At 38.7% G+C, this 15,739-nt stretch overlaps 1 protein-coding gene across 2 annotated transcripts; it reads left to right on the top strand.

Annotated features, from left to right (window-relative positions):
• Positions 1 to 285: 285 nt before the first annotated feature.
• LOC148830877 (specifically androgen-regulated gene protein) lies at positions 286 to 10,790 on the top strand. 2 transcript variants are annotated; one of them, XM_088921645.1, is made up of 4 exons: positions 286 to 380; positions 6,920 to 7,083; positions 7,388 to 7,577; positions 8,192 to 10,790. In XM_088921645.1, exons 2-4 carry the CDS (start codon positions 6,979 to 6,981, stop codon positions 9,688 to 9,690), a joined length of 1,794 nt encoding a protein of 597 aa, XP_088777771.1. In that variant the 5' UTR covers positions 286 to 380; positions 6,920 to 6,978; the 3' UTR covers positions 9,691 to 10,790. The 2 variants fall into 2 exon arrangements, with proteins under 2 accessions (XP_088777771.1, XP_088777772.1); XM_088921646.1 differs by lacking the exon at positions 286 to 380 and having other exon boundaries at positions 6,127 to 7,083.
• Positions 10,791 to 15,739: the final 4,949 nt, after the last annotated feature.

Below are 15,739 nucleotides of genomic sequence, written 5' to 3'. Positions count from 1 at the left end.
TTATAATTGTGAATGAAAACTATAAATATATATATATATTTTTAAAGAGACACTTTTTGAGCTTTATTCCTAAGCAAACCCATAAAAACAAACAAAGACGCGAACACTAATTACGCGAAGTAATTGGATCGCTTTGGGCGTTTTTTCTAAGCGGGTTTCATTTTAAAGCCAGTTTGTCATTGGCTGCACCTGCAGGAATTGGCGGCCTCACCGTGTTCTGATTGGCGCCGGAGACTCGGGACAGGAACAGACTGACTGAAGTCGGGAGATTGTTGCCTCACCTGTGCAGTAATAGAGTCAGCGGCCAGAGGTTGCTTGTGAGGGCGCAACTTTGTGGAATACATACAGTAAATAGGGTATTGATTATCCTTCATATAAAGGTAAGTCGATTTTTTGTCGTGTTTTTCATCAGGACCATAAGCGATGTTCACGATGCAGCTGTGAAACGTACTGTATATAGACCTCATACAAAGGGAAATCAACTGTACATTTCTCTCTGTTGGGGTAAATAATATTGCTAGCATTTCATTTTCAGTGTGCGTACGTAGGTGTCTCAATGTATTTAAGACTTCGTGAAGACTGTGTCAAGTAATTCTTATAAACATTTTTGAAAAATTAATGTATTAATCATTATAAGCATCAATCTTAACGTGAACTATACATTTTATCCTGCTGTACTAATGAAACACTTTATGTACTGTATCTCTGAAAGATATTTCACTTTTGTAAACTGATCAAACTTTTATCAATCTTAACACTGCATTGAGCTCGATTAGCACACAGAGCCATACTGGTGTTGCAAACAGTGATCCGTTTTGACGCTGTTAGAATGTCAGTTGCGCATACATATAAAAACACCTCACACAAAACCCACACACCACACTCATAAATACAAAAATCCACAGGAGAAACGCCGTTTCCCTCCTTCTCTTTTCAGCAAAGAATAAACCCTTACTTGTTTCTAAATATAAAAACTCCTTGCGTGTTATAATATACTGTACAGTACGCTTCAGACACCTTTCTTCATGAATAATAACAAGATTAGAGAAATTCCGCAAACGGATGTGCTTGTCACGTTCGCTTTCTTGAAGGGTGGTCATTTATTTTCAAAACTGTAATTTGTAATTTTGTTAAAAAATTACACCCACCTTCTATGATGAGTCCAGTGGAAAGCCGGTTTCCCGTATTTTCGCTTCTTGGTGCCATGCTGGGCAAATATTGGCTCAGGGCTATTAAGTACACACAAAGTTATGAAAGTCCTAACAGCATGCAGTACGTCGTGTGGTAGGATTTTAATATCAAATACTAAACGCACTTTAGAGAATTAAAGCTTTTTTACATCACGGTAAAGAAAAACATACAGTAGTTAGTTCCTAGAGAGACTTACCACCCTGTAGCCTTTTCAGTAATCTCAGAAAATGAGCAAGGCTGGGCTTGGTCATTACTGGGATGGGAGACCTCCAAGAAAAAACAGTTTGCTGCTGTTAGTGGACCAGTAGGTGGCACTCTTACTTCTGGACCATCCATTTTTTAAGTGCTTCTTCCAATACAGGGTTGTGGGGGAGCCGGAGCTCGGCAAGCAATGTGTACAGTGCTGGGTACACTCTGATTGGGACATCAGTCAATCACAGAGAAGACACACACGCCAGGGCCAATTTTCCCAGAAGCCAATTAACTTACCAGTATATCTTTGGAATGTGGGAAACCCAAGCAAACATGGGGAGAACATACAGAAAACACCCCAGATTGGGAATTGAACTCAGGGCCCCAGCTACTATGCTACAAAGTCACCACACCTCTGGATCACAGTTTCCAAACCAGTATGGTGATGGGGAACACTGCTGGAGGTGCAGTGCTAAATCAAAGATTGCTTGGTTGTTGTGAATTCCTTGAAACTAAGTAAGAGTGGGACTGTTTACCCCAAGGCCTTTGGTATATGTTGCTTGGGGCTAGCACAATCTGCTCTGTTTTTGTGTTTAACCCCATGTTAAAATTAGTAAAAAAATGGCTTTATTTGCAAAGGGGAGTATTGACGTCATCGACAGCAGTCATGGACAGAGACTGTTGCTGTCTGTGGTTTTGCTGGTGGGTCAAACAAAGGACTATTATTTCTAATGAGAGCAGGTAGGAAAAACTGTAACCATTGTTTTCAGTATGGCAGAAAGTATTAATTCTGTTTTACAGCTCACAGGGAAATAATGCAAAAATAATAAAACTTCCAAGTCCCGGACATTACATAAAGCACGTAAAAGCAGTTCTCTGGAATATTCACTGAAATTGTATCTCTAACTGCAATGCCATCACATGGCAGTCAGTGTGAAGCTGTCATTCATTATTCATGTGATAAAGCCTTAACAGTGAAAGAGATAAAATTGTGTGTCAGTCAGCAGGACCCTTTCAGTTTGTGCCTTGTTTTATGCCATAATGGTGTACAAGAACCACCAACACTGTCTTCATCAGAGTGTTCATCTTAAAATTATTTCTTACTGCACATCCTCTTAATCAGATTAACGCATTTTATCCAAATAAGTTACTGAATCAAACAGCTATTGAAAAAAAAAACCCAGCTTTAAATCATTAATTTGGAGGATATGTAAAAAGCTCTCGACATCTGACCCAGGACTGAACTTTCGCTTTTTCTCTGAACTCGGTTTTTAAACTTGGTATTATTTTTATAACTAGTAATTTAGCAGATACTTTAACAGAATCTGAAGTTTGAATAATACATTAATAATTTATCACTAACTGTTACAGCAGAGCCACCAACACGACCTTGTTTTTGTGTTGTTTTTGGAAGTTCAGTTAATTCATGGTGAGGGTAACAGATTGTGAGTCAAGGGCGCTGCCTATTGAAAAGCCTGACTTCCATTAATATTGAAAGAGTTTAAAGTCTATAAGTCTAGACTGTTTTACTTTGGTGGAAGCTTTGGAGGTATGTTTACTCTCTGTATACCACATGGATAGGTATCTGTATAAAGGAAATTTTGTATTTTTTACTTGTACCAGAAAAGCTGGGATTCTGAATGCCCTCACCTGCTCCAATTTCACTTAAACACACCTTTGGCATGTACGCACACAAGTTAGAGCTCAGGCCTGAAATGCATTGTGCTGTCATGGTTTAATTGCACAATGAGGTTTGCATGTGCAGTGAAACATATCCGCATCTGATCTGCATAATCACTGTGAGTCCAATCCTTTCAAGTTAAAGTAGGAAGTGACCTGTGTTCAGTGTAGTTAAGCATTAATGATATTTGTCTGTCTCTGTATTTACACTCTTGGGCGGGGCAAAATGTACACCTGTCAGATTTTGTATGAACTTTTCTTCGTGGTGAATGTTTAACTTTACTTTTTACCTGACCCAGTTGTCCCAAAAGTGACACTATGTATTAAATGTAATGTTCTGTGTGGTACAACAGCTGGCTATTGGTGGTGTATTTCCTTAAATTGGTTGTTTGACAAAGAAAGGTATCGTGATCCTGCTGATGTTCTGCCCAGACCAGCCCAATACCAGGTGAGGCTGGAGTTAGTGGAGGAATTGTCATTCATACGAGGAAAATGACGACAGTGCTCTTACATTCCTGTAATTAATTGGCACATAAAGAATGTAAGTGGTCCAATACATAACTATCCTGTGATAAAACTGAAAAAAAGCAGGCAAAGTGACGTTCTTCTGACGAAACCTCCGTGCACAGTGAAAGTATTCTTTTTATTGATCTTTTTATAGTTCTGGTGATAGTGCACTCAAGAGTTGGGAGTTGGTTTAGGTGAGTTCTTCAGCCATGAATACCTCAGTCACTGAATTCCACTAATTAACAGCTTAAAATGTACCTAATGAAACCATCACAACAAAGCATGACATTCATGGGATAGTCACTGACTCATTTTATGCATTTCTAAGCACAATTCTATTTATAGGATGTCAATGTGACAAATTTAAACTTGGCTTTTCTTGCCCATATTTTAAGGTGAAGTTACTGTACTACTGTTTCTTTGGCTAATTGATCACCCTGAAAATTAGAGCAAACAGCTGTTCAGTGCTGCTTAACTAATGAAAGAGAGTAAGCAAATTAACAAGACAAAATTGCTAGCTGAATAAATTGTGGAAATAAGATATTGTATTATTACTTGTATTATTGTATTATTACGTAAAACTTATATTATTTTGAGTGTCGAAACATTGCATTTTCTGATAACGTAGTTTCAATTTTGCTTTTCAACTCAACTGCTACTGTATGTGTCAAAAATGTGAAAGACCTCTGATACAAGTAATTATCTTTATATTTTTTTATCTGATTCTGAGAATATTACTCATAAAAATACAGTTAATTAATAATCATATTGCATTTGGTGCTTTTCAGAGAAAATGTGGTCTTGGAGAAGCTTTGGATCTGTTAAAAGATTCTCAGTAGTTCACTAATCAAAACTGATGAGAATTTAAGGATTCCCTCATATGGAAATAACTTACATTAAATTACACTAAACATTAAACTTGAATGCTTAATTATAATAATACAGTAATACAATTGATAGTGATAATTAAAATGATATCCAATTACAGTATGTAATGCTGTTAGGATACATTAAATGTGCTGTTTATCCTCTCTAGGTTAATAATAAATTGTCCCTTTTCTCAGTAACGCTTCCAAATCAATCACACTTGCTAACTGCTCGCTCAGGGTGGTTGGTGGCAGTGAAAGTGAACCTTGATCACTGTTAGTTGTTTTTTACAAGACATGTATTAGCTGGCCCTTTAGGCAAGAGGTTCATTATGAATTATGTTTTCTAAAAATATGTTTGCGTTATAAAAAAACAATGTTTGTGCACAGTAGCTTGTTGTTCAGTTGGTTCAGTTTCAAGTAGTCGCAGCTTCTCACTCTTCACTGATGTTCTGCATTGCTTGTAATTGTCAGAAAATTTACATGGTGAGATTAGTGACAGTTGGATAAGGTTAGACAGAAAAGACATTATGTTATCTCTAATTTCACTGCATTCAAATGGCCATTTTAAGAATGAAATTCAGATTAAAATGATCGTATTACAGAAACTTGAACAGTGAAACCGTCATGCTCAAATTTTGTTTAATGAAACATTCATATTTATACCTTTGTACACAGATCTGTTTAGTGATATATTTGGTGTTCATGCTGTACTACTGAGATTAAAAACTAAAACTGTATTGTCCAGTGGCAGTAACACTTACCTGAGAAAACAATAGTAAAAAGTACAGAGTTTTAGAAGACAGATTACTTACAGATTACTGTGGAATATGATTCCATTTTATACTGTTTTCCACGATCGTGAATCAACACAGTTTATGTTTCTAATTGTTAAACAGCTAGAACGAGGTCAGGCTATCAGTGCTGTGCTGAATGCACTGCTGTTTCAGAGTACAGGGACAGGCTCGTGTGATTGGGGTCACTGGACACAGACACTCACCTCAATATCTACTTGCATGTCAATGAACCAGTGATCTAACAAGACACAGCAGGGATATCAAACATTTCTGATCAATTCCACATTTCTGTACTAGATTCATTATTAAACAAGAAAAGATTGTTTTTACTATCATAGGTTTTGAGCAGCATAGTTGAATTCTCAAAGATATATAACTTAACTGAATATGTATAAAAGCTGTATTAATATTTAGAAGATTATATGTGGTTAATGTCTTTATCCAAAGTCATAATAGGAATCTACCTTGCATTACTTATGATGCAATTTTGAAATCTTACGTGTATCTGAAGTGTAATCAGTTAAAGAAAATAAACAGACAAATTTCAAAACTCCAGGAGCTGGCTTGTGTATACATATAAAAATAATCTATGGAATGTAATGGGAGTAGTTCAGTTTTATCAACAAAATGTGTAGAATAGAACGTTTCAAAGGTAAACTGTAAAATATTTCAGAATTTGCGGTTTTAATAAAAATGAAAAAAAAAATTGTAGATTGCGTGTTGCCCAGAGTCAATGGTGTTCCATATGTGTTAATGTTTGTCTTCACACTGCAGAATAGTGCGCAGTAATACGTCATGTGACAGAGGATATAGTGAGCTAATTCCACTCACAGAAATAGACTTAGCTATGATACCTAGCACTTGGAGTAACCTGGAAGCCCATTCATTTGTAAGCTTGCGCATGTGCAGGACAACACAAGGGTTATATAAGAAGATTGGAAAGCCAAAGGGGATTATTTGGGTGGCAAGCATTCTTTATGTGTACTAGAAAATTGCCTTTCATTGCTGAACCGTTCTGAAGCTTCATGCAATTCAGCTTCCTTTTTTTGCTTTATATGCATATGACATTGTTTACAAAAATGCCTATAGTCTGAAGTTACACTCCAGAATGGAATATGGTGAAGACGGGATCTCTTCAGGTTCTTTATCATGTCTCTTGCAAAGAACTGAAGCCTGGGTTTGGAGCAGGATACGTGTGTCTCAAGTTCCATGTAGGTGCCAGTGGAAACGGAGACCTTGATTCAGTTTGCACGGAGCAGCAGGGGGTTTCAAACCCTCTTTAGCAGAGGTTGCCAGGTTGTCGTTTATCTACTCATCACTGTGTAATATGACTTGTGGGTCTTTGATATGAATAAAGGCGCGAAGTAAAAAGTTAGCTCATTTAGAAAGCTTTGGTTTGATTGTCTGGTTTGTGGTGAAAACCACAATTGTGCGTGGGAACTAGGTTGTTTGAGAGAAGAAACGTGCCTTCTTGAAGATTTTCTAAGCCTTACTTCCGAGCGCTCTATATATAGCTCGGCTCATCGCAGAGAAACTCTTGCTTTTGTGGTTTTAACTCTGAATGCACACTGGGCAAGTTTAAGAAGAGAACATACGTTTTAAAAAGTCATCACATGCACATATTGAGAATACAGTATCCTGTATTTACTAACTCGCCTCCTCTGGAACTTTTTCCTCTGAGTGTAGACAGGCCTTTTGGTACCGACTAGCCAATCAGCTGAGGACCCTGCTCATGCCTCTGTGCGATGCCTAGGAGTGAAGTGCACCCAGGAGGCATTGCCATGGAATCCATCGACAGCTTAGACAGTGCTGGGAGCTGTGACAGTGTAATGAGCGTCAACTCAGGCTATGTAAGTATTATTCTGCCCCATCTCTATTCAAAGTCCTTATTTGTAAACCCTTTCTCTTGTACCCTAAGCAGGCATTGGATAATCAGTATACAGTATATCGTGTATCTGAGTATATATTGCTGCTTGAAAAAAAGTTATGTCCACCTGTAAGATTTATTCATTCTATGATGTTTATTAAAGTAAGATTACTGTTAGGATCTTGCCATTTTTCTGTAGGCCTAGTTTTGACAGATCCTTCCTTGTTAGGAATCACACAGGAAAGGTATGAAGTTTCTGAAAGTTATTGCTGCTGTTTACCTTGCAGGGTGATGACAACTTGGAGCACCTGTCAGCAGAGGAGCGGGCATGCCTGATGTTCCTAGAAGAGACCATTGAGTCTCTTGAGGTGGAAGAAGACAGCGGCTTGTCCAACGATGAGCCCGAAAGGCTACCTTCTCATGGGAACGTGGCTACTAAATTTGGACATCTCTCCTCATCCAAGAGCAAGCTGGATGGTGAGTGCACCAATGTCCACTGGTGTAGCACCTTCAATAAACCACTGTAGCACCTATGAATAGGAATATGTAAGATTTTATGCAGTGGTATGGACTGGCAGTCTACAAAAAGCAGTGTTAATGGTAGGGCTGGGCGATATGGGCAAAAACATTATCACGATAAAAAAATTCATATCAGTCGATATCGATAATTATCACGATAAATGTCAAATCATTATTTCTTTCAAGTTTAAAGTCAGATTTTTTCTCCTGAGTGAAAGTTGAAGAAACCAGACAGTTAATTGGTAAATTAAACAACTTTTTATTTTAAGAACACAACAATCACTTGCCAAACAGCAGAAACATTAAACAAATCTGTTAGCTGCCCGGTCTGCAACACGCACGCGCACTCGCGCAAAGCATAAACATATATATCGAACATTTATCAAACTTTTGTTAAAATTATATTGAGGAAAATTATATGCGATAATTATCGTTATCGAATTATTGCCCAGCTCTAGTTAATGGTATGACAAAGACACTGTAATGCTGAAGATGACTTGCTTCAAAACCATGCTGAAAAATAATTTGTGCACTCGATTCTTTTGTTTTATTAGTATGGTTTTGTTTTTCAGATGTGCACAAGCCCCCTTACAATAATTCAATAACTGAGAGAGGCAAAGATAACAAGCCTACCATGAACTACATGGTTCCCACTCCACTGGTGCTGGCAAAGAATGGTTCTGCCACTCTGTCTAATGCTGGGCGAGGCACAGAGAGCTCAGCAGTGTCAACAAACTCTGAGACCAGGTTGACTGAACTAACTGGGCATTCATTGAGATCACCAGATCCAGACCATTTGGACAAGAAGCCAAAAGAAGAAGATAAAAAGCCAAAAAAATTGGTATCAGACAACAAGACGTTCCAGGGCCATTTCAGAAACAAGTCAGAGATCAGCTTTGAGGTCATCCCTCCACCTTCGGATTTTAGGGATGAGCCACTTACTGTTGGAAATAAAAAGAAGCTTGTGAGTGATCAGACAACCAAAACTCTTTTGATATCAGACCAACCTGTGGAGAAGCCTGATGTGGCTCCATCAAGACCCCTTTCCAGTGAGAGCCTGGATAAGTTGAGGCAGAAAGCATCTTTAAAGAAAGCTCCTCAGAATACTCCAGACCTCAAAGATAAGCCACAGTCGCTATCTGGGCTTCCTGTACCAGATGAAAAGATAACTGTAACCTCTATGCACTCAGACTCGCGTCCTCATCCCACACACTTGCATGACCAGGCTGAAACAAAGATGGGTCCACCAACTGTTGCCCCAAAACCAAAGAAACTTCCTTCTAACATTGTTCTTAAGCAACATAAAGCTTCTCTCCCAAGCCAGGAATCTAACCTTCTAACAGGTAATGAACATTTCACCAGCTCTTCGTCTCCAGATAAAACAACTCTGGACCCACAAAAGGTGAGGATGGAAGCTTTGAAAAAGCTCGGACTGCTGAAAGATCATTTGAATGATTCTGGGTCGACAGTCAACCCTGCACAATCCCCCAAACTACGCAGATCCTGGGAGACCAAGTCTGCCAACCCGCCGAATCTGTCCAATGAGCCAAAAGCTCAGCCTTCTATGCCGGAAATCCTGGAGCCCAGGAGCGGGCCTCAGGTAGGCAGAGGATACCACCAGCGATCGGGAAGTGAACTTCCCCCTGTTGCCAACAGACCCTCACCTGCCAGGCCGGCCGAGGTGAAATCAGCCACCCTGGAGCGTTCGGGCATGGGACTGGGGAGCTACATGGCCAGCCAGCATGCAGACCCCAGCTACAACACGCGCAGTTTCAAAGCCAGCAACAAAGCTCCTGCTTCCCCAAACCAGCTCCGCAACTCCAGGCCTCGTCCTGCCTCTCTTGGGACTGGAAAAGACTTTATAGAAATTCAAGGAAATAGGACGCAGACAGGGAAAAGTACAGAGCCAACAGAGCACGAGACCCAGCGGCCACTCCCTCCTATCACACAGCAGCATACAGCCAACAAGCTGCCTCGTTCTCAGGGCATCAGTGTCCAGATCATGCCCAAAGCAAAGACCGAGGGGGACAGGAAAGAGGCACTGAGGAAGCTGGGACTCCTTAAAGAATGATGAGCCACAGTATTTTCATGTAGGGCAACAGTAAAGACAGTGAGTTAACGAGACACTACACTGAGTCTTTGCTGGCTCAAACAGGAGAGACCAGTTTTGGAACTGGTTTTGAGTAAAATTAATCTATGTTTGTGGACAATAAACCTGTTGGAGATTACTGGAGATGTACAGTAAATTAGAAAGAGGACAGTACAATGCTCTCCACTTATTTATGAATTATGGCAGATTAAATGAAATATGAGCAATAGACATCAGATAACTTAAAGTTTAAATAATTTAAAAAATCCTATACAGTAATTTTAATAAGATTGCACAGAGCAAAGTCATGATTGTTATAATTAATGAAACAAAAAAAAACCCACAAGGGTCACATTTATAAAGACCCCCTATTGTTAGGATTTTATAAATCCTTCTGTCAGTGATTATGCTGAAGTCTTCAGTGTGTCCAAAAGGCTCAAAGTCTTTTTCATAAGATTGTTTCAGTTGTCACAACGTCACCTCAGAAGTTCTGAGTGCCACATTCGCACAGTGGACTTCGAATGGTAGTGTTCAACAATTTGTATTTGAGATCTCCAACTGTTGCCTTTGGATTCATAGTTGCCTCCCAAACCATGTGGTTTGCCACCAATTAGTTTGTCCAGAAGTCCTCTTCCTGGCTGGTTAACACCAATAACCTTAGCTTTTTGTTGATTCCTTTATTAATTCAATCAATTATTTGACAGATAAGACTTTGTGAAATGCTATTATGATTACAGTATAACTTTATGAGACACACATTTTCCAGGCCCTAACTCATTCTGCTCTATGATCTGTTGTTCCTATTTCATTATAGTATAAATAAATGTGGAGGGCACTATATGTATATATAAATTATATAAATGGTTATATGTGTGTATATAACAATGGTTATTAATTTTGGTTATTAGCAGGACCGTAACACTTTCAGACAGCCCACATTGAAGTGTAACTGTTTTAATTTGCACCTTTAAACAGAATTACAGTGTCTGCTGTTGATATAATCTGATTTGAAACAGCTTTAAAACATTTTAACAAGAGGGCACCATTATATATTTTTTAAATAAAATGGGAACCTTTGGAAATACCCTATCTTGTCATCTTAACATTTCAGATTTGGTTTTATGGGGTAAAATTTTATGGTAATAATAAGGACAAAATTTGTGTAGGTGGTGTTCATAGAATAGAATGCATTACTGTCACATGACAATAGTTGTTGGACTGGTTTCAGTGCAGCAAGAGAACACTAAAAAATATGACACTTATATTTAAAAATATATAAACAAACTGAAATGAAAAGCAAAGCAAAACACAATCATAATCACATGCGTATGTAAATGTTTACCTTACAGTTGGCGATCAGAATTGTAAAAGAGATGCTCATGGGAGATTAAATAGCTGAGTTCAAAGTTCATAGGCAAATGGAAAGAAGCTAAGGTTGAAGTGGACAGTTCTTGAAGGGATCGTTTTAAAACATTTTCCCGAAGGGAGGAGCTGAGAAAGATTATGAGCTGGATAAGAAGAGTCAGAAATAATCTTGTAGGCTTGTGTAAAGGGATGAAATGGAAGGGAGATCACAGCCTATTATTTTTGAGGGTTTGGACATGTTTTCCTTTTGTATACTGTACTTCTCCAGATTCCCACACCAAATAGATAGAAGCTGTCAAATGTCTCGAATTACGACTGTGTAAAACTGTAAAAAAGCACATCCTCTGCTCTGCCTTCTTAACTATATGATTTGTGTTGCTGCTCCAAGACTGTCGCATCTGTATGTTCCCAAGAATATGAAGGAATTTGTGGTCATTATAGGGTGGGTGGAGAGTTTTATGTTCTGGATATGCTGAATTCAATAATGATTTCGCTACTTTCTATTGAATTGATTTGAAGGTCATTATCAGAACACCAGGTTCTACCTGAGTCAATCACCCGTTGGCATGGGGCCTCGTCATTATCGGAGATAAGGCCAACAATAGTAGTGTCATCTGCATATTTGAAAATCTTAACCCGAGATGTGAAGTTGTTGATAAAAAAGGAGAAAGCCGCAGAGATGGGACAGAGCCTTGGGGAGTGCCTGGACTAAAAGCCAGAGGGCAAGATGTCCTGCTATTCACTTTGACAGTTTGTTGGTAACACATCAGTGTCCAAATGTCCAGAATCCAATGACACATAATTTGTTTTTTTCCAAATGCTGGAGTGTACAGTACAGTGAGTGTTGGTTAGTTGATTTTAATTAACTGAAAAACAGGTTCCTGGGGCAATTGGGTAGGATAAAATTTGGTTATGTGTATCGAGATTCACCATGTATCACAGTCCTGTTTTCATTCTCCTTGTTATGACACAAACAGAAAGTATATTTAACACTAATCATAGGTGACACGTCTTTATACAACTTTTTGTTGAGCACCATGAACAATGGTTTTGAAGACAAATCCATAGGATATTTAAAAAAAAATTAGTAAACAAGGTCCTTGGATCAATAAACTACTAGCAACCAAATCAGACAGGACAAATGTGCTCCTAACATTTCTTATGTTTGTATGTCTAGAGTAGTCAGTGGCAATGCTGAGTTAAGTGTTCATTAAAGGGAAATCTGGTCATGCAGGAGGTTTCAAATATACAGAGAGACAGTATCTTTACAGAACCGTGAATAAGATGACGCATGTGCTGATGGGATGGGAAGCACCTTGTGAAAAGCCACACCTTGAGTGATTCAGTAGTGAAATGCTGATGCTACACTTACCACTCTCGTCTCAGGCACCGCAGTCCTGGGCCCCTGCTTTGGAACAGTGTTCTCCATGTGGGAAGGTGTTAATTCAGTTCAGCTTCCGTACAGCAAGGAAATACAGCTTCTTTCTTTACAGTTTTATTACTGTATGGAAGATAAGGTCACAGTGATGAAATCATTCTTTGATGTAGGTACTGTATGCACACTCACTGTATTAAACAAATAATGCATTCTTTTGCCTTCCAGCTTATTGTGACAATATCCTAATAGAAAATAGTGTTGAATACATTGTGTGTTACATTGTATTACATAATGTGTTGAATACAAGCACAGTTCAACTTAAATCTAAATTTAAAATATGAATTCTGTGTAATATATATTACAGGATATATACTGTAAATGCACCACAATTTGCTTGTGAGCAGAATAGACTGCAGTAAAACAGTTTTTGTCTGAGCCACCAACACCTGCTACCATCTTCTACATCTGGGTCTGCAGTAACTCAGGTGAACAATGCTCTCTTTTAGTTTTCAGGTACTTTTTCATCTACCATTGGAAGAAATATACTCTTTTGCAACAAAAATATAGGTGTTGTACTATTCCAGTATTTCGTATATAGAAGCTCACTATGATACCAATCGCCAGACAAATGGGTCTCCATCCTTTCCTACGGTTGCCAAATTGTGCAAATATTCTATTTAGTGCAGCCTGTAGTAGTACACAGTCCTGCACAATTCAACAGAGCTGCACAATCTACTTCTTGTTCAGACAGGAATCTGAAACTTGTGGCCATGTGACTTCATACGTAACCACTCTCCTGAAACAGGTTGTTGATCTGTTAAATGCTGGCTTTCCAAAGCAGAAATGTGAGGTGGGGGGTGGGGTTGAAACCGAAGGTAAAAAATATCTACGTACTGCTTTGTATCAGCTATCACTTGGAGAATCCTGCTGGAACATTCCAGATTTTACTTGAGGACTGTCTTTAAAGTAGCAAAACGTCTAAGAAATAACCCAAAAGTTTAAATCCTATAACAGTAGTTAGCCCACAGTTCACTAGTGAGTTCATTACAGGCCCAACACTATCAATTGGAGTTGGACTACAACACCTGCAAATCAGTAGTTATGTATACATATATTTTAAAACTCATCTGGTATATGTCTTTAATTTCTCACAGAGAAACAATCCCATGTAAAAAAATCTGGACTATATAATAGAGTAATGTGATGGCAGCATGATTTCCAGCTCACTGCAACAACTGATTATAATTAGAATAATACATTTTCTTTATTGCTTATTATCAGAGTCTCTACTCAAAGTCCTTTAGCACTGACTGTGGCTCTTGACATTTAGAGATACCCCTCACTACCACACCAGCTCTAAATCAGGTAGAAAGACACAGTGTCCACTGATATAGGTGAAATGACTACTTAAGCCCTCTGACAAATACCAAACACCTGTAAAGTGCTGAAATTACCACATTTCTGCCTTTGGATAGACAGCATTACACATATGAGTAAGTAAAATGTATATACTGTATACTGTATCTATAAATGTGTTATGCTAAAGTTCAGTGCTTTTGGTGGCACAATTTAATACATCTTTTAATATTCATATTCTCATAGTCAAGGAAATGCAATAGCTTTCAGTTGGGGAAATATAATTTATAGCAATAAAGCAAAATTTGAAAACAAAATTCTGCACACCAGAGAGAGTAACTTTGTCACCTGCTGTACTTCGATTCAACTTAAGATGTAGTTTATAGTTCAGGGTTAAGCAGTATTTGTGTTTTCCAACAGTGTCTAAAATGGAAAGTAAATGGAAATTAGTGCTTTGTAAATTATTAACAAAAAAGTACATTCCATTGGGCTGTTAAGTAAAGGTCAGCATTCAGCCCATCTGCTTTACAGTATAAATGGACAGGTTCCCTTGTAACTTCACTAAAGCATGCACATATTGCTGTAATCATTAATAAATTCCTCAAATGCAGCAATTCTGAATCACCTTAAATTCTAGCACATGAAGGAGGAGACCTTGTCGGTTTACATGTTAGAAAGGTTTGTATTCTGTTTTTTGAATGTATATGACTTTATGCAACCAATGTAGAGACTTACAGTAAGTGTAGGAGTGATATGCAACCAAAGTCTGGTGTGGGTTACTTGTCTAGCTGTAGAGTTTTGAACATATTGAAATTTGTAGAGAAGAGAGTTAGGGAGCCCATAGAGTAAAGAGTGGCAGAAATAAGCCTTGATGTTCTAAATGCATGAATCAGGTACTCAGCATCAGTAAAATTGCATTGAGAGAAATTCCCTAATGCAGGTGATAAAAAGATGACTTTTTTTTTAGCCAGCAGCGATATCACCCTGCAGCTCACAACTGGCAGCCCACTAAAGCTAAGCAGGTGTGAGTCTAGTCAGTACCTGAATGGGAGACCTCCTGGGAAAAACTAAGGTTGCTGCTGGGAGAGGTGTTAGTGGGGCCAGCAGGGGGCGCTCTGCTGTCTACGTGGGTCCTAATGCCCCAGTATAGTGATGGGGACACTATACTGTAAAAAGGCGCTGTCCTGCGGATGAGACGTAAAACTGAGGTTCTGACTTTCTGTGGTCAATAAAAAACCCAGAGCGTTTCTCGAAAAGAGTAGGGGTGTTACCCTGGCGTCCTGGCCAAATTTCCCATTGGCCTTTACCAATCATGGCCTCCTAATAATCCCCATCTATGATAACTGGTGTGTGGTGAGCGTACTGGCGCACTATGGCTGCCTTTGCATCATCCAGGTGGGGCTACACTATGGTTGGGAAGTCCCCATTACCTGTACAGTGGTGTGTCCAGAAATGTGCTACAGTATATAAGTGTAAGGAATTATTAATTATTATTATGTATTAATCTTGGCTGGAAAAATGAGACGATCCAGTGTGACACCCAGATTCCTTGCTGACGTGTGAATGGAGAGACCATCAGCCACTCCTGTGAAGCTCTCAAGCTTTTCCAGACTACATTTGCTACCCACTAGTGAAATTGGAAGAACAAGATGACGCATAACTTGCTCTTCCTCTTTCAGCAGACCGCAATTAATCAGATGAAACAAAAAAACACTAGTCAAACCTGTTCAGTCTAACCTACAGTACAGTATATACATTAACAGTTGTACAGATAAGAGACGGATCTTATCTTTTCTTGCGTTGCAACATAAGCACTGTGTAATTTCTGTTTGAAATTAGTAAAAGATAATTTAACTTTTTACAACATTGAAGTCACGACTTACCTTAGAACAAGTTAAATACTCAGCAAAGGCCACAAGAAAAAAAACAAAG

Source organism: Atractosteus spatula, chromosome 7, assembly GCF_055471065.1.
Source record: "Atractosteus spatula isolate fAtrSpa1 chromosome 7, fAtrSpa1.hap1, whole genome shotgun sequence".
NCBI classification, from domain to species: domain Eukaryota; kingdom Metazoa; phylum Chordata; class Actinopteri; order Semionotiformes; family Lepisosteidae; genus Atractosteus; species Atractosteus spatula.
Note: the sequence above shows the minus strand (reverse complement) of the source record. Positions and strands in the feature narration are given on the sequence as shown.